The 20,090-nt window shown below is 46.0% G+C and overlaps 1 protein-coding gene across 2 annotated transcripts; it reads right to left on the bottom strand.

Moving 5' to 3' along the window:
- Positions 1–2,914: 2,914 nt before the first annotated feature.
- Positions 2,915–18,942, bottom strand: dusp3a (dual specificity phosphatase 3a). Of its 2 annotated transcripts, XM_035612416.2 has the most exons (4): positions 18,200–18,933; positions 11,938–12,170; positions 9,054–9,259; positions 2,915–3,784 (listed from the first exon to the last, which is right to left on the bottom strand). In XM_035612416.2, exons 1-4 carry the CDS (start codon positions 18,391–18,393, stop codon positions 3,740–3,742), a joined length of 678 nt encoding a protein of 225 aa, XP_035468309.1. In that variant the 5' UTR covers positions 18,394–18,933; the 3' UTR covers positions 2,915–3,739. The 2 variants fall into 2 exon arrangements, with proteins under 2 accessions (XP_035468309.1, XP_035468310.1); XM_035612417.2 differs by lacking the exons at positions 2,915–3,784; positions 9,054–9,259 and adding an exon at positions 10,350–11,478 and having other exon boundaries at positions 18,200–18,942.
- Positions 18,943–20,090: the final 1,148 nt, after the last annotated feature.

The raw sequence follows: 20,090 nt of genomic DNA, 5'->3' as shown, positions 1-20,090 counted from the left end.
CAGGCACGTCCAAAGTATCGCAAAGGGAAATGCGGAGATTCTTTTCGCGTCTCTCGTCCTCCCTGGCGCGGCTGCGTTCGCCGTCGCGTCTGCGAAGGGGGTTTTCCACGTCCCAACACTGGGCCGCGTAGGACACGGCAAGTGCAGCACAACAGCGCCGGAGGGAAGGAGATGAAACAGGCAACAGCACCACGGGCACAGGCGCTTGGAAGAGGATCTGACGATCGCTCATTCTCTCCATCCCTCCCTTGTTCTCAGTATTTCCTGATAATTAGTGCTGCGCCGCAGATGTGCGTTCTCTCCCTTCTCGCCCTCCTGAAATTCCATCCTCTCCGCCCTGCGTAATGTGTACGTGGGATATCGGGATGAGGATTCCGGGGGGAACATCATATGCTTTCTATTTGATAAAGCCATTAAAAGGGAGACCAAAGTTGAGAGCTCAATCGCCCGTAAGAGGAAGAAGGAGGGGTTGGGGGGAATTACAGGCGAGCATATTTAAGGACTGTAATCATATTTTAAGGAGTTTGATGAACCCAAACATGTGGGTGGAAAAAAGGAAGAGAGAACATTGCGAGTGTCAACTCTTCAGATCGCTGCGGGAAACGGGATGAATGAGTCAACGAGAAACGACGACAAATTTCAAAGGGAGACGGATAACTCTATGTATTCGCCGAGGTTACGGGAGGAAGAAAAAACGAGCTTGGTCAAGGTAAAAATATGCGCTAGCTGATTGGAAATTGTGAATCATTTCCCCCCTCAATAAACAAGAATCCAATGAAAGCTTCCAGTCGTATTGTTCGCACACGATGAGAAATCCCGCGCTTTCATAACGAGACAATGATTCAGCGCACACTTTCATCTGCGGCCCGACATTTTCGACTCCCCTTCCGTATCAAAGTGCCCCCCGGTGCATGTGACCGCTCGCGGGGGAGGTCGTCTGCCGTCCATCTCCGGCCTCCGGCGGCGGATATTTAAAAGCACATCGCTGAAATAAACGGCACTTCATCACACGGAGCCCTGCGCCGTTATGGATGACATTTCAGAAACAAGCCTCCTGGATTCCTTCAAATATAAACGGCAGAGGGGGACCTATAACCCGCCGCAACACATAATCCCTCCGTTTTATTTGTGCTCCAGCTACTTCCGGACCCCTCGGCCCTCCCTGGTGGATGCCGTGGCCTGGCATATTTCTCCATCAGACGCCCCTGGAACGTGCAGTTACGGACGCCGGCTAAGAGTTTTGGGGGTTTTCTTTATTTCAAGGGCAGCAAATGTGATGCGGTACGTCTGAGGCCGACAGACGTCACGATTAAGAGTGAGGTCGTAGGCTTCGTTGTTGTTACCTTCCGGCATATTTCACTTCCTCGAACTGTCAGAGGAAACGGAAATGAGACGCAACTGTCCCAACCAATCACGCTGCGGTGTGTCCACCTTTCCCCCGGCTTCAGCCACTTTCGTTTTTCTACGTCGACCCGAAATCCCTCAACGTGCAGCGAATGGTTTTTAAATTCGGCCAGAGCGGGGGGGGGGGGGGGGGGGGGGGGGCTCCAGGTTTACTAGGGGCCCCCAGAGGGACCACACAGCTGGCCTGCAATAATTGCTGTGCGAGGGGAGCGCAGGAGGGGAGAAGGTGGAGAGTGTAACTCTTGCTCCTCGTGACCCTTGCTGGACGTCCTGCTGTGCGACCCGGTCCATCACAGGTGTGCCGGTCCCGGGCTTGTGAAACATAAAATAGCATTTTTGCATTCGGCACTTGGAGACCCGCACTTGGAAGGTTCTCTCTCTCTCTCTCGCATCCCTCTCTCTCATCTCATTCCCACTCTTGATGTCATTCCCCACCTCCGTCTCCCTCTCTCTCCCTCTTTCTCACTGCTGCGTTTGTGGGGAGTTTGAACAGGGGTTTGCCTCCACCTAGTGGTGAGGCGGTGCAGCGGCACCAGCGTAAAGTAGAACAAGCAATTTGGGTAAAGTCACATTTGCTTCTTTGGTCCTTGTTTAAGTGTTCATGTTCTGTGTGAGGATTGCATTATGTTCATCTGGAGTTTGAGCATTTCCCGTTTTGTTTTTCACTCACTTCCTGTTGTCCTGAGTCTTATTCGGTGACTTATCCAGGTGTCTCGCCTGTGGTCGATCATCTCTGCCCTCTTGTGTACATGGTCTTTGTGTTTCCCCTTGTTCATCTGCTCAGTTACTGTGTTTCCTGTCGATGATCTTGAGTTTGAGTTTTTGGATTATCGGAGTTGGATTTTGTTTATTTTTCCTTTTTCTTTTTTCTTCTTCTCTAACCTGCTCCTTAAAACCGTTGACAACTTCTCTACGTTCTGTTTTTTTGCTTTAAATAGTTTTAAGTCTTCATGTATGTTGACGCTTTCTTGCCGCTGTGCTATAAAAATAAAAGTTACATACTTACCATCCTCCTGAAAATCAGCTTTCTACCTGTTATCTCCCATAACATGGCGGCTGGTTTCTCCCGTTTTGTTTTTTTTTGGTGTGACTCATCTTTCAAAGACGGCCTAAAAATAAACACTTACTGTCCACACTACGTAATATTTGTGATATCAATCTAATGGTGCTGTTATTTCGTTTCTAAAAAGAGTGGAATTTGCTTGATATATATAAATGATTATGATTTATATAAATGGGTAAATAAAGATAAACATATATAAAATATAAAACTACTTCATCACTTTCCTGTCCAAAAAAAATGAGACAGCTTGCACCAAATGTGATTATGATAGTAATGTTGCACTATGGCCTAAGTGCTGTACACTGACCGGCAAATGGAAAATATGAATATGCACATCTATACAGTGTTGTGATGCTTTGCAGATAATATCTGCTCAAAACTGGTGGATTTGCAGAAGTGACATACACGTCGTTGTTTGTCCGTCACAACAGAATAACCCACTCGCGGTAAGATGTTATTACCTCAGCCATTTATTTCTTAAAACATAAGAAAGAAGGGACTTCTCCAAGGTAAGAAAAAACAACAATCGCAATTCAAAATCAAGTGCACTTCAACAAAGGAGCTCTCCCTTTTCCTGCCGTGTGAAGTGAGATACACTAACTCAAAGAAGGCGTCTGAAGAATCGATTCTTTACTGTAAGGCTTCGGGTGGCGGGGGGATGGATCTACTGTACCCCAACAACAAAAAAACAGCCAAGTCCTACGTGTTCCACCGGCGACATCCGTACATGAACAGCAATGCGAGTGCGTGTGACAGGACAGGACGGACTCCGAGGTGAGTCGGGCAGTGGGGCTCGCTTGTGCTAAAGCTCCCGTTTAGTTTTTATAAGCCGTTTGTCAGAATGGGAGCGAGAAGACGACGACAGCTGCGGGAGTCAGCACTTCACCTGGGCCCAAACTGTAATTTCCGGTGTTTGCTTAGAACAACGCTCTCCGAGCGAAGACGCAGACGGATGGGAGCTCATTGCATCGTGGACAATTCGGATACGTACAGCCAGATGGGTTTTCCAATGATGTAGGACATCAACGTGTCATGTTAGACAAGGGTTTTTTTAAATGGCTAACTTCAAGCGCAGGTGGCCGAGTTACGCCGCAATGGGACTGAAGATTTAAAAACGGAAATCACAGGAAATAATTCGTAAGTTGTAACGTACTTTTTCCCCCCCTGTGATTAAAAACAAACAAAGACACGACTACCTGGCTGAGTCTGAACGGTTTCAATCCTCCTCTCTGGTGTGACGGTTTTAAAACAAGCACTGAGGATGGATCACAATTACAGTCGGGCCCGGGTCTGGCTACCATCACAGGCGACGCGTTCCTAAAACAACATGGATGGAGACGTAGTGAGCAGGAGAAGTATCAGTCACAATCACACACTTTTGTGGACATTTCAGTTTCCAAAAGCACAAAAAAAGAAAAAAATAACCTTCCTTATTAGAGGGAAAACGATTAAAACCCATAACCAAATTGTGTCCCTGTAACAGGACAAATCAAAATACAAAATCAACTCAAAATTGGAGGAGAAAAAAAAAATGTTTCAACTGCAATTTTCAACTCTCTACTTATACAATCAACCCTATCTGTATACTGTAATAGGCAAGTTATGACAGTAAAATGCAGCAATCCACAATTGCTTTAGTGCGCGTTACATACTCAGTATATATAACAATAAACATCGATGGCATTTCACGTTTTGACATTCTCGATTAATACATTAATGTACTGTACCTGGAGTATAAACCCACGAAATGATGCTGGTACCTTGGTAAACAAAAAACCACTGACATTACAATTATTTTTTTTTACATTGAGGAAAAAAAAAGAAAAAACACGGGGTCGAGTCGTTAATATTCATAACGTCATGAGTTATAATCACCGCAAGTAAATCAGCAATTAAAACAAACAAAAAAATGAACTTGTGCAAACCACTAGATTTTTGTTGACCAGCAGGTGGCAGTGTTTTATCAGATACTCGACGTATCAGAGCGACGAGCCAGACGCGCGGCCGTCGCAGAAGCTTCCCTCGCACGCAGACTTCCGCCGCTTTCAGACACGAACTGAAGTCCGGACATCCGCCGGAACTTTTCCCGAGGGGCTGTAAGAACGCAAATGTTGCTTGGGAACATTTCTTCTGGAAATTTGTCCTAACAGCCTCCAGTAAAGATTTTTTTTTACGGAAAAAAATGTCCCGAGTGAGAAAACAGCAGGATGAATCTCCGCAAGCGAGTGGCCGCTCTTACCGAGGTGGCACCTCTTCATCCCCAAAGATTAGTCTGACTGATACGGATTTTTGGGGGTCTGATGCAGGACTAAAACCTTTCTGATACCAATATACTGACTTATATAATAAAAGAATTTAAAAATGATTGCTAAGATGCCGTTATCAAACCCTTATGACAAAAGAATGTAGTTGAGGATTGATAATTTACCGTTTTACCATAAACTTCCTTATAAATAACTTTAACAAATGTATAGAACTTGAAAATAATGTAGAAAATAAACCAAATGTATTCGGTAAAATATAAACATGAACGCAAGTATTTCCTGAATTGTTCATTCTCTAGCGGTAAACGGAAACGCCGATACCAGAAGGTCGGTAAAACGGTCGGGCGCTACAAAAAAGATTGTCGTTTTTACGAATCTTGTCATTTGAGAGAAAACTTCTACGATGGCTAACTTGGCGACCACATCACATCCGTATCTCGGGAACCAAAACTGTCAATGAGCGAATCGATAAGCAGGCTGGTGCAGGCAGTCGATGCTATAAAAAGGTACGTGCCCTCATCCTGGACCCATGAGACAAATTTGACCCCGGTAACTCCCAAATTTAAAAGACGCACTGTGTGTAAAAAGACAGGAAGTACCGAACTGTATTGGGTCCGTTGTTACTCGTTTGTGTTTTCAGAAGGAGGGCAGTATTGTGGAGCAGATGGAGCGAAACCCCAGGCCATTTCCATGACAACGAAGCCAATGACAAACACACACAAATGGCCCTTTGCACAATACAGTAGGTCGCTTGGCACAATGTTGGCGTATGATGTAGTCGTGTGAGGGCACAGAGGTGAGTGCTTCTCTGCCTGTACGGTAGAGAACTTTATTTGTTATATAGTCCGTTTTTTTAAAAAAAAGGGGGGGGGGGGGGGCAGCGTGACACCTGCGCTTAAGTTACACTTGAAAATGGTCTCAAATTTCGAAGCGCTGCACCCGACTTATCTTGCCCGACATCCATGGGATCCCACGAGGGGAGGCGGTGTCGTTGCTGCAAGACGTGTGAAATCGAGCGTTTGCACCTTTCAAGATTTGAGCCATTTCTTACAAGTGTGCAAGATGACATAGTGACAGGATGCCCCGAGCGGACAGGAACAACAGTGTCCGTGGACCGCGAGGGGAAAGTTCGGCCTCAACTCCAACTCCCTCTGATAACATTCCCTCCCCTTCTCCTCTCGGCCAATGAAGAGCCAGAAGGCTCGAGCAACACTGGACTCTTTTAATGCATGTTTTCAATTTTTATTTAAAAAATGGTTGGATTTTAGTCTAAATCTTTCCCACGGACCCTTTGTTTTATAAATCTTCACTTTGCTTTTATACTGGTTTCCTTACAAACTATGAAGCACTGCAGTTATAGCACATCTTTGGACTAGGAAGGCTACTAACATATTAATTATCATTTTCAATCAGTTGTTTGGTTTATAAAAGTGAGAAAATGAGAATCATCATTTTCCTTGAACCAGTCTGAAAAGAAGGGATGAATAATTAACTCATAGTTATATTTATTCAAAGTGCGCTGCCACCTGCATCTCGCCGTTCATCGCGATTGTTAAACCCAGCGTTACCGTGGAAACTTAAAAGAACCGTACCAAACCCGAGGAGTGAACACGATGACTTCATGCCCTTCGCCCTGCTGGCGCCAGCGAGTTTTGCACAATTGTGATACGGAACTTATCACAATCACACAGAACATTATTTTTTTTACATGCACATCATATTTATAAATATCAATGCACATGTAATCAACTGTGACACAAAACAAAAACAATGGGAGGAGCTACTCTTACGAATATTATGTGATATATCAGGACATACCAACAATACCTACACATTATAGACACATTGCTCATACATTCATATATGTCAACACTTAAATATGTATATACAGTATACATGTATATATTCATATGTATACAGATATATATTAAAAGGAGGAATAAATAGTGCCATTAATGAGGTGAGACAACCTAGTTTCCATTTCCCCCTCTGGTTAAATTAATATCCCCCTTTGACTCATGCTGACGTGCCCCGTTATATCAAATGTGTGCAAACTCTCACACCTCCAACATGTCTCTGTGTAGTGACTTAAAAAAACACCGTCACTTCATCCTCCCTGGCACTAGGTTGAGTTTACAGTATTATGCCCCAGTATTAAATACAGTGTCACTTCAAAATATATTGTTAAAAACTACCGCTGCCTATATGTAACAACTACAGCCTGAATAGTCATATTTATATGTGATTACATTCTACATATATATCTGATGGGAGTATTGACATATATTGCAATGCTTTAGTACGTACAAACAAACGAAACAGAACAAAAAAAGGCTTTGACCCTGTGTGTGCATAAAGTCAGGCACAATACATCACTGCATGACACACACACGCGCACACGCGCACACGCGCACACACACACACACACACAGACACACACACACACACACACACACACACACACACACACACACACACACACACACACACACACACACACTTGGGGGTGAGACATGTGACACGTTGTGTATGGGGCCTCTGACAAGCTGATGAAACAGTGATTGTTGGGACACCGGCCGAATGGCTGTGTCAGGGAAGCGGCAGTGGACAACTCTCTGTTGTGATGACTGGAATGTTCTGGTGAAGGCAGGCGACATCCTCCTGCGTTTGACAGTTTGAAAACTAAAAGGCCTCTAGTTTGAAAGCGGTAAACTGGCGCAATCTGGCGCAATTACGGCAACAAATCTCCATTATTATTTAAAATATGCCTTGGGGTATAGTACGTTTGCAGTTATCAAACAATCATGCTACATCTATGCTACGACGTTTCACTATCTCCGTCCAGTTTTAGCTCCGTATCTTAAAGCTACAGTGTGTAATATTTAGAAGAACTTATTCACAGAAATTGAATATATTGTCCATAACCATCTGTTCATATATGTAAAATCACCTGCAACAAAGAGCCGATGTTTTTTCGCCAACTCTGAAGGAGTTAAATATAGTTACATGAGGTGGACCCGACCTCTGTGTGAGTCGCCATGTTTGCTACGTCGTGTTGAATACATTTGTTGCACAAAACGGTCCAGAATACGTCGCATTCGCACCGAATTTTCAGACGCTGCTGGAAACCGGAAATGGAATCAGCGGTGCGCCACTATAAAGTGTCCCCTGTCGGGTGCTCAGTCGTTGCGGTTTGCAACTTTACCACCAGATGCCGCCAGAAAATTACAAATAATCCCCGTCCATACCAACTATCTTAAAAAATACATATTACATGACCACGTACACTGAGCATGTGCATGCCAGTGTAAACAGGAAGTAGATTTCTCTACTGTGCTGTTGCTTGCGTAGTTGAAAAAAAATACAACGAACGAGGAACGGCAACAGGTGGTCGAGTCGTGACTCATAAGAACCAATCAGGAGGGGAATGCGGGTGACTGCATCATACCGCTGTCAAACTAGAGGCCAGAGAAGTGAAATGCTACTGTACATGAAGCTACAGTTTGCACTTTAATGGAACAGAGTGTGAATTCGTGTGTTTGTGCATTAAATATCTTCCCCTTCAGAAAGCAGATTTTTAAGGATTGTGTGGGCAAACAAAATTCTGAGGGGCATTTTTTTTTTCTTAAAGTTTTCCTGGAATGTTCGGACTATTCCTAAATGCATTCACATCTCACTTCACGTATCACATATCGGACTTACTATCGCTGCATTCAAAGTCAGTGACTTTCAAAATATAGAAGTTTGTTGTTGTTGTTGTTGTTGTTTTTTGGAGGACTCCTGCTGGCGGAGACATCACTGACATTCCCGGCAGTGGAAAACTATGGAATGATTGTGCTATAATCTTGTATAAACGAGCATTCTAGGAAATTTTGTACAAATCAGGCCGTCTGAACTCGTGGGAACTTGAGGAATGCTTTAAGTGGCTCAGCTCGAAAAAATGATTTCCGAGCTTTCAGGTTTGGAAAAGTGGTAAGAAAGGGGGTTGAGGGATTTGTTTGTTTTTGAGGTCACACTCTTCGTCGGAGCAGGCAGAGGACTGACAGACGTCCCCTGCTGAGCAGCAGAGAGACGTGGACTAAAGACTGGAAGAAAAAAAATCAGCATGTACATATGTGTGTGGACGTGGAACAATAATCTACACAGGTCGATGCATGTACTGTATGTCTGCGACTCGGAAAACCCCTGGTGTGTCGGATGGGTGCTGGTTTAGTCCGGGTGGGGTCAAGTCTCCGAGAGCGGCCGAGGCCAGTGAAAGGCATGATGGGAGGACACGGGGGGTAGAGGGTCTCTTAATATCATTTGGTCTTTAGTTTGCCCACCTCGCCGTTCAGCTTGCCCTCCTTCGCCAGCTTCTCGTTGAGTTGGCACAGTTGGCGAAGGAAGCCGTCGTTGGGGCCGATCTCTCTCTTGTGCCTCACAGTGGCCACCGCCAGCCGGGCGTCCATCTTGTGACGCAGCATGAGGTACGCGATGACCATGGTGGGGGAGCGGCTGTAGCCTTCTCTGCAGTGCACGTACACCTTCCCTGTGGGACACAGAGTTAGAACAATAAGAGGCTGGATTTACAGAATCACAAAAAATGAAATAATAATAAAAATGAATCCCACAAAACGAGCAAACCAAACCATGACAGTCCAACTCTCAAGTCTTTCTGAATTCTTTCTGAGGCTCTTTGATCAGAACCCATTCTATCCTACTGAAGATTTAAATCTTTAGACAGATCATGAAACTGTACTTTAAATTTTTTTTTTTTTAAACGTTAAATAACTCCCGAACACAATCGTCATTTTTAGCAAACGTAATCTTTATCTCATCTTTATTGTGAATACAATATATCCCATAATGCTTTGGGGCAGACAAATGTAAGACACACTGAATCTAAAGATATGTGTGTGAGGGCTGTGTGGTCACATTTGTATGATAATTGAAGAATTAACACATGGAATCATGATTAGAACTTGAAACATGTTTTATATCCTTGTGTAATTAAAGATGTATAAATGTTAAATGTCAAGGTTGATATGAGTAAAACTTACAGGATTTCTACTTAATTGTGGTTTGAGCTACGGCTCAAGGACAAAAGGTTAGGATTTTTTAAATTATTTTTTAAACCATGTTGATAAAAGAAAACCAAAGAGAGCGAGCATGGCTGTGGAACATATGCTGTGACTCAACTTGCCTAGCGAAGCATCTTCTGCGCCAGAAGATGCAAATACAAGACCTGACCTCTGCTGCAGACTCGGCAAAGTCAGTCATCTTCACTGCAGCCCGGATCTTAGCGGGACGCCTCGTCTCGCGTATCAGAAAACACCCGCGTGCACACAGAATACATGTAGGTTCCCCGTCCTATATTTGTATTGTCGTCCCTGCGTGTGCTTTACCTCCACTAGCTGAAACCCCACGGGGGGGATTCGACTTGGCAACCTTCACAGAGCAGCTGATGAGCCGGGGCTCAGGTCACATCTGCAGATTCTGCACTTTATTTGAAACCCAACTCCGCCCCCCACTCTCCTAGTATCATCCTCAACATCTCCCTCTCCTCTCCCCGTCGTACGAGCTCCCTCCATCCTCTCTCCCCCCGGAGCGGCGCTCTGCCAGTGGAACGACCTCTTCGATACCTAATCACCCGGCCTGCCACAGATCAATGTTGATTCTACTGTATCCTCTTGTTAGACACGCAGCATCAATGGCTCACGACTCGTTTTCTCACCGCGTCGCTCACAGGATGGCCAATTTTTTTCCCCCTTTCTCCCTTCACTTCCTCTTCCGTCTTATTTCAAACATATACTCATACATTTACTCACTCTCTTTCATATTTTACTCACTCCTATCACGGTTTACGACAGAGGTAAAAATCATGAACGGGTTTGAGAAAAGACTGTCTGCAGTGTAAGCCTGGTTTATACAGTACTTCTGTATTGCATCCATGCACAGCCAGTGTCTGTGTCTGTCTGCAGTTACACCGCAAAACCTCTAGTTGGCGATGGAGTCCAAAAATGGCCGATCTCGCAATGTTTAAGAAAGTGAAATATTCCTGGAACCGCGCCTAAATTCTTTCTCGGTCCAAGTCCCGTCCTTCCACCAAGTTTCACAGGAATCCGTTCAGGAGTTTTTGCGAAATTTGCCATGAAATGAACCAACCAACAAACAAACAAATAAAAATGGACAGGGGTGAAAACATAACCTCCTTTGCACTGTTAAAAACACGACTGCAGCTAAATGATTTCCTTTTAAACCACAACTACCTCCTACAACTATACCTGCTGAACATATCAATTTAATTTGTTTAAAAAAGACTGACAGCAGAACACAACACATATGACTTTATACATTTTTCTAGAAGAATCAAAGAGGAAACACTGGCGAAAAAACAGACTTTCTATGCTGTAAACTCGTGTCTTCATTATAGCAGATCCACAGGAACGACGCAGTGATGCAGCGTTCCTCATTAAAATCCCCGAGCCGTGACCTTTTCGGAGCTCAAAGCTGAGGGGGTCAGAAAATGTCAACGGCAACTTCTCCTGCTACTCCTCTCATCTGCGTCTCTCCTCTCGTCCTCCACCGCTCCCTCCTTCACTATCCCTTGTGACCGTCGCTCTGCACAGTGTTGGTGAAACCTTTTTGCCAAAACTGTCTGGAAGACGAGATGCTTTTCCGCGTCAAAGCCGATAAAAAAATCCAGGGTTGGACTCTCTGGGACTCTGGGAGTCTCCTGGGATTGAGTTTTCCCACAATCTGAATGATCTAATGCAGAATATTTATATATGAAATTGCTAATTAAAGACAAATTTCCCCTGGTGTTTAATACATTTTAATTGCTCTACTTATTTATTCAGTAAAAGTGTCACAGGACGAAATCATCGTAAAATCAAGGGAAGTTTTGTTGAGCTTCGGCGCCACAGGTGTGATGTGCGTGAAACGCCTTCGACGTCCAGGGACGTGGTCTGATAACGAAATATGGAGCAGGGCTCAGGAGTGCGTCAGATTTAGCCGGAGACGCTCGGCGACGTCACAACCATCATCTCCTGTCAGAAGTACGTGCGTCCTTACCGACGTCTCGCTACTGCAGCGTCTGTACGACAGCGACCGAACAGTAATACCACCTGCAACCACTAGGGACAAGGTACCTGGTTTCCCGTCTCTTCTTCACTGTCATCTATCTAACAGACAAAAATATATACTTACATGAATAAATAGTCTCACCTTTTCCATTATTGTGTGCTAGGGCCTTGTCGATAAAATCCGCCCCCTCCTCGAAGAAGGCACTGAGGCTGAACTGCACCGTGTCGTTGGCCTGGATGCCGTGGTACGTGATGCCCGTGCCGGCGTAGAACTCCGCGCTGGTGTTGACGTGCATGAAGGAGGTGCCCTCCGCCACGTTGAGGACGTGGGTCACTCCGAGTTTCTGCAGACGCATCGCATTCTGCGCTACGAACCTGGGGGGGGGGGATCAGATCCACGATCAGAGATGGAAAAATACATCAACCTCCTCGATCTGTTTGGCAGGATGCTGACGTCTGAAACAAAGTTTGTACGCTCGTAAAAAGTTGTGAGTGCCTCCGTTGGTGGTGAAATGAAACTTTTTTTTCTTCCCCCACACCACAAAACGATGAGCACACAGCAGCAGAACAAGACATCCAGGACAAATAACAGCACTGATAATAACACCTGACAGATACTTCTCTGCGAGGAACCCGGTTGTCAGCACAATTTATCCTTAAAGTGATATTTTAACAATGCGGGTTGCATGCTTTACGACGACTCCGCATGCATTTGGCAGAATCGCAGCATCTCTTGACACGAGGCCAGACGCTGTAAATCTGCTGGGTGGTGTGAGAGCAGTTCTGCATATTGTTGCTTACGACCGTGGTCGACCTAGATTGTGGTCCGGAGTCTCGTCAGTGGATACCTGAAGTCGACAAGACGCACAATTACAGACTTGTCAACAGTGAACAGTTTCCCAGTAGACTTCTCAAACGGTGACATGTTAAATCCTCTGCAACCTCACACTCCTGGTTGACAAGACCTGCTTGTAAGCTTGTTCATTTCGTTATCCACACCTGAGACTTTGTCTCTGCGACATGTCTGTGAAAATGAAAATGATACAGGAGTTCGTTGTCCCGTCTTAACGGTTGTAATTGGAGCGAGGAAGTTGTTCTGTGACATTGGTACAAGTTATGACGGAGGAGGAGATCAGTCTGGTACGCTCCATATCCCCCTTTAATTCTCTCAAAGGCTGATTTCAGAAATGCACTGAAGTCCGGACAAGTCCCGGAACTTCTGCGGAGGGGCTGTATGTGGGAAAGCCAACGTCGCTCTGGATATTGTGTCCTCGTCATTTCCTGCCTTCTGCCTGCTCGACCCAGACCCGACTGTGTGTTCCAGGGATTTTCCTGCTATTGTGAACGCGTCCGACTTGGAATATCGCCTTCTGGGTTCTTTGTATGTGAACAGCAACTCCAGAAAATAGTTTGGGCCCATTTTTGCGGACATTTTCCGGAGTTAATGTCTGAAAACAAAGAATTTTTTTTAATCGTTTTAGAAAGATTTGCTTTATCTTTATTTCACTCTTCTTAAATCCTAACTAAGAGTTGATTTCTACATGTCCTACTATCTGGGTGTAGTAGCAGTAGTCGACCCAGTCGGGACGTGTGACATGAGGAAATGTAGAAGAAAGAGGCAGGAAGAGGAAACGGCGAATGGTATACGCAGGAGAGACAATGGAATTGAAAGAGACCAATACAAATGTAGAAGATCAATACCACGGAAACAGAAATGTTGCAGCTCTCGCATTAACTCAAATCAAGCCGGACTAGAGACAGAAAGAGGCGTTTAAAGAACAATAAATCTCTCGTTGCTTCTCTCCTGCGCTAATAAACTTTAAGGATCACTGCATATTGGACCTGTACCGTCCACTGAGCCAAAGACACCGACACAGCTCACAAACAGTGTCCGGTGAACACGGGGTTTGGCTGCTCCGCTCGTCCTGGCTCAAAGCCTGTGTCCGTCGTTACGGGGCCAACCGGGCCAAAGGCGCTGCCCATTGATTCTGAATAAAATGCCTCCTTTGTAAATGTTACATTCAAGTTTTATGGGACGTTTAGTGTCACTAATAAACTGGATAGAATTTATGCTACACAAAAAAACAAAACAAGGAGAGATCAGTTATGTCATGCACAAAAGTAGAAATAGATCAAGGCTGTTGTGACCAGTATAATGACAAAAAGGTAAAAGTATCTCATCTACGTTTCGCTTTACACCTTTTTTCTCAGCCCGAGGATCGTAAATCTTCACGCAAATCGCTCTGTGCTGACAGCGCTGTCTGCTTTTATTGCTTTATCTGCTCACAGTCAATACGGAGCTGGGTGAGGCGAGATGACCCTGGACAGCTCCCCGGAGGTGGCGGCCGCGACGCCGCCTCTGCAAGAGAACTAATAAAGCAAACCCTCTCCTCTGCCACCATTTTGCTCTACAGCCACAGAAAGATGAAGCAGCTCGTCTGCTCGTGCGTCGGCTGCACGGCAAAACATATATACCTCTTTTCGTTTTTATTCAGAAATATGTTTGTGTGCAATTTAACGTGCGTGTGCAGAAGAAGTACAAGGTACGTAATGTTGTCGTGAGTCTGTTTGTTTGTGCAGGACTGTCCACATTTACTGTACGTCCACACAACACAGTGCAGAGGGTTCACACAGCCAATGGCTCTCTTCCTCTTCACCTGGCCTGTCGCTGCCTCCTCCTCCTCTTCCTCACCCGGGGATCTGCAGTCCCACAACATCCATTATTAAAGAGCAGCTTCACAAAGAGCCAAAGTGTTCCTCGTAGCAAACAACCACACCTTACTGCAAGTCCGTCCCTGAACTGCACACGGTGGGTTCAGAGTGCTGACGGCTACTGAAAAACGGTGCGAGGGTTTGAGTTCGGAAAAAACACCGGTCACAATCCATTAAGGGATAAGAACTTTTTCTTTCTTTTTTTTACTGACAAATTACTATAACTAAAGTGCTGTGCAAGTCAAATTCTTGTATATTTAAAATTACTAACATTTTAATAAACCTTTTTTATGCTTGTATCAGGTGAGTCAAAGACAAAATCAAAGAATTACGAATTAAATGAATTACCACTTACTCTGTATAAAGTCATGTAGCTACAGGAAACAGTGTCATTCTTAATATTACCTCTAGATGGCGCCATGTTAAGACACATTCAACATTCTTTAAATATTATATACATATAAAACAAAATTTAGAATCTCTGGAATCAAAATGTGACAGTTGTGAAGTCGCCAGGCCACCGTCAGGCAAAAGTAATGGAACCACATCCACGTGTAAACGTGTCTTGAGATATTACTTAATTAGTCCCACAGTGGGGAAATGTGGGAATTTTTGAATATACTATACTTACTATACTTTAATATTCAACGATATATTGAAATAGCTAAGATTTAAGAATGTTGCTATAAAAAACAATTTTAATGTACTTTCACAAATGAACAATAATGAACTATATTTAATTGTGTCATGACCTTTTTATAGCCCTTTGCTGAACTCTATTTTAAATGAGCTTCATAAATAACCTGAAAAATGACCTGAAACATCCATCATTTATAAAACTCTACAGTTGAACTACATACTGGGGCCGGGACATAGTTAATGGGCCCAATTCCTCTGGGGTCTTATGACTCATAATTGGAACTGGGCCCATTAACGTTTTGCATTTTAAATGAATGCAAGTTTAATGAATATTTTTTAAAGATAGATCTTCTTTTTTTTCTAAATCGCGAGTCACGTCATAAGACTCTAAGTTAAAAAAAGAAAGAAAAAGAAAACGCAGCGCGCTTTAGACTAAACCGCAGTATCGTGTTAATCAGTGTGTTTGTTTTGATCTCATTTCGCCAGCCAACTACACAGATTCAGTTGTAACAAGGTACAACTAATAAGACGCATCAGCAGGAAGGCTCGGTGGCTCCCAGCGGTGGAAACTGTGGACAAAGGGCAGGCCTCTAATCAACAATCAATACCAGCTCTCTCCCTGCCCGAGCCATTCGCGCTATCACATTTCTTTCCGCCGCCCTTTGTTTGGACAGTCTGCGATGGACTGTAATGTTGAAATAGTTCACTAATGGCCTTTGATAAGAGAGAGTACAGAATTTTTTTTTTCTATCTGTGATCACCGAGAACTCAAGTTCTTCCTAATCAGAGAACAAGAATCCCTTCATCAGGACATCAAACGCTGGAGCGCGGCACAGCCTCTCTTCGTTCACACGCCCGCAGCAGGGTGGCGGTGATCTGCTTCGTCCAGGCTCACGCCTGCCAGCACTTTGTTCGGAGACTTGGCCCCAGGGGCACGCTGGCATAGTCAGATTGATTTAGTTGTACCGTAGCTCCGAGGTGCAGTAATGTGCATGTATTCCGCGCCGCTCGCCCTCCACCTCCACCTCTTGCTGGCGGCAGCGACTGCTGGAGCCAGATGATGGACTGCACAGAGACTGGTTCTCGGGGAGGGGAGGGGGGGGCCATCCCCGGATCGGCTATCTACCGAGAATCTATAAAAGTCAGATTAGGAGCAGCTCTGGAAACGCCAATATTATATTACAACTCGGAAAAATATATTTGAAAAGTGTATTTTCCGACAAATGTGACACTTGAAACGCGGAAAATTCGGTCTATCGAAATGGATCTATCAGCAGAAAATGTAATATAATATGATAAGAGGTAGAATATAATATTCATGATGATGTGTTACATTACTGTTTAATCACTAGAACTAAGAATTGTTGTGCTTTCGGTACCTTAGAATGCAAAGGAGCTAATACTCCATTCCTTGGAGTCGGCCATGTTGCGCCGCCATATTTTTACGGTAGCCCAGAATGGACAAACCAAACACAGACCTCTAGACAGGAACTTTCGTGTTTCTACGTTACATAGGTTGACAGACTGTGGGCTCCCGATACAAACTTGGACGGGAAGTGTGAGATGAAGGGGATTTAATTGGTTGCAATCTGCGACCACACCACTAGATGCCACTCAATCATTCAAACGCAATCATACAGGTCTGTTCAGGAAAGTACCAGGAACGGGTTTAATGAAAACACCGAGCTGTAAATTCCTAAAGAGTCGTCAGGTTGATTACAAAACCAATAGCATGGATTTATGGTTTTCGGCTTCTGCAATGTTTGATATGAATATACAGTATATCCACTGCATGTGTGTGTGTGTTTGTTTGTGAGCTCAGCACCTTTCACAGCCTGATAGTGGTTGGAGAGCTCGGATTGATTTACTTGTAGAGTAATGTGATGAAACACAAAGATTGTTTTCCGTGTGTGCTGAGAATTCGGATTCCTTTGCTCCTCTGTGATGGCAAACGGTCTTTATCAAACAACTAATCGGGAAAATAATCTATATAATCATGTTAGTTGAAGCGCCAGATCAACCATAAACTTTGTTTTTGAAAAGAAAAACATAAATATAACCAAATATAAAGAATAAGAATTGCAATGCATATCTTTGCTGCATTGTTTATTCTGTAAAATTGAGTTGCTTTTATCAATATCTTATATTGCCATTGATCAACTAAACATTAAATACTGCTCATCGAGATGACTGCTGCTTGCAGACACATGGCTTTAGGTCTCCCCCACTACATCTTCCCCACTCGCTCTTTGTTCTGCAGGAAGCCACGGGGGCCGTCTGTGATTTATGAATGAATGAAAACACAATAAAGAACCTTGTACAGTACATGAGGGTTGGCTGTGGATGATCCTCCCCGGCTGAGGGGAGAAGCGACGGAGCGGCGGGCGGAGGAGGAGGACGACGTGGGTACACCCGGCGACGGAGCGATCCACTGAGTCTCTGTGTTGTCCTTCACAGACTTATGATATAGGGACACAGTAATCCACATTATTATTATTATTATTATTAATAACAACATTGTTATTATTATTAATCAATATGTTGCACAACATCCACCTGTCTGGTGATGCTGAGGCACAACAATGACGCCGCTGCTATTTCGAGGAGGACTCGTCATGTGTTGACAACAACAGGCTGTCGGCGGGCTCGTGACGGAAAACACGCCCGTGCGCGTGCGCGAGTGCGTATATGTGTGTGCGCGTGTGTGTTTATGTGTGCGTGCGTGTGTGTGCGTGCACGTGTGTGTGTGTATGTGTGTGTGTGTGTGTATGTGTATGTGTATGTGCGTGTGTGTGTGCGCGTGCACTTGTGTGTGTGTGTGTGTGTGTGTGCGTGCACGTGTGCGTGTGCGTGTGTGAGACACTGTTGTCATTGTCGCGTCTGGTTGGCTGGATGATGGTGGAGCACAACCTGTCCTACCTGTCGCGACGCCATCCATCACATTCTGGAGGGAAGGGAGGACACACACTCACTCACACACACACACACACACACACACACAATAAAATACTATAATAATAACAATAATAATGGTAATATGAAACTCGACTCACGCGTTGCCGATGTATATCCTGGGGAACACCTCGTTGAAGTGCTGCGTGGGGAGGCTGTAGAAGCCGCTGCCGTTGGACAGGAGCTCGTTGAGTTGCTGCACGGTGACGTCGGAGCTCGGAGCCGGAGCCGGAGCCTCGGCCGGCGGCGGCGGCGGCGGCTGCAGCAGCTTGGTCGGACTCAGGTGCTTCTTCATGGCTCCTCTCCTCGTCCCTCGGACTAGTGCTGGGTGGTGACAGCCGGAGCCAGACTCGCCAGCCGCGACCGCTCATTCATGTTTCAACTCCAGCACGCGAGTGAGTCGTGCGCGCCTTGTCTTCTCCTCCTCCTCCTCCTCCTCCTCCTTCTTCTTCTTCTTCTTCTTCTTCTGTCGCCCCCGTCAAAAAAAAGAAGAAAAAAAAAAAGGTGTCTGACGAGGCGGGAGCTCCACAAGCGGTTTTATCGCCGCCAGGCTCAAAGCGTGAGGCCGTTACTACGAGGAGTTCCGGTCGGATATTTCACAATAAAAGATTTGCCTCAACCGGCACCTCGCTGGGTTTTGTTTACGCGGCCGCGGCTTTGTCGACCCGCAACGCGACAAGAGATCGCAACGTGGTTTGGTCGTAGCTACAGAACAATGACGTCAAGAAGAGTCAGTGATTAACTGTTTCATTTTGATAGGTCATAAAGAGTTTATTTCACTTTAGTCTGCGACGACAACGACGTGGAATTGCCCGCCAATCTTTAGCATTTCCGGAGAAACGTGACAGTGCGCGTGCGCAAGCGGTGTGAACCAATGGACGACTTCGTTCGTACCGCGTCGTCGGCCGCCAAGTGAAGTCAATGCGGAAGTGCCTTAAAAGCCCTTTCGTATTCTCTCGAATGACCAACAGAGGGCGACTCCGCCGTCGGTTGTAAAAGTAAGTCAGTTTCTATACGTCTCTCTTGATTTATTAAGAGAGTAAACATTTTTCCAGAGGAGTTTATGGTGCAGCTTTTTTTATAAACAAGATGGCGCCGGCCAAAATGGCCAAACGCGAGGCTTCAAATCGAAAAATACCGATATTTACCTTTAAGTTTCGCAAACAAATACACAAAATCAATCTTTTGTAGATCTTTTGTAAATTAACTGACGGTAGCGGGCAATTCGGGGGCTTTTATTTTAAAGAGAAAATCGTGCAGCTTCCGGGTTTACTCTGTCTGTTTTTGTGTCGCTTGACTCCGCAGACACACCCCACCGACAGGCAGACACTCCGGAGACACGAGCTGGACTGGGAGGGGACAGGAGCCGGGCAGGGAGGGGACAGGAGCCGGGCAGGGAGGGGACAGGAGCCGAGCCGGGAGGGGGCAGGAGCCGAGCAGGGAGGGGACAGGAGCCGGACCGGGAGGGGACAGGAGCCGGGCCGGGAGGGGGCAGGAGCCGGGCAGGGAGGGGACAGGAGCCGGGCCGGGAGGGGACAGAAGCCGGACTGGGAGGGGACAGGAGCCGGACCGGGAGGGGACAGAAGCCGGACTGGGAGGGGGGGACAGGAGCCGGACCGGGAGGGGACAGAAGCCGGACTGGGAGGGGGGGACAGGAGCCGGACCGGGAGGGGACAGAAGCCGGACTGGGAGGGGGGGACAGGAGCCGGACCGGGAGGGGACAGGAGCCGAGCAGGGAGGGGACAGGAGCCGGGCTTGGAGGGGGGGACAGGAGCCGGACCGGGAGGGGGCAGGAGCCGAGCAGGGAGGGGACAGGAGCCGGGCAGGGAGGGGACAGGAGCCGAGCCGGGCAGGGAGGGGGCAGGAGCCGAGCAGGGAGGGGACAGGAGCCGGACCGGGAGGGGGGGACAGGAGCCGGGCAGGGAGGGGACAGGAGCCGGGCCGGGAGGGGGCAGGAGCCGGGCTTGGAGGGGGGGACAGGAGCCGGACCGG

The sequence above is a fragment of the Scophthalmus maximus genome, chromosome 16, assembly GCF_022379125.1.
Source record: "Scophthalmus maximus strain ysfricsl-2021 chromosome 16, ASM2237912v1, whole genome shotgun sequence".
In the NCBI taxonomy this organism is placed as follows: domain Eukaryota; kingdom Metazoa; phylum Chordata; class Actinopteri; order Pleuronectiformes; family Scophthalmidae; genus Scophthalmus; species Scophthalmus maximus.
The sequence above is the reverse complement of the archived record's forward strand: the minus strand, read 5'-3'. Positions and strand labels throughout refer to the sequence as shown.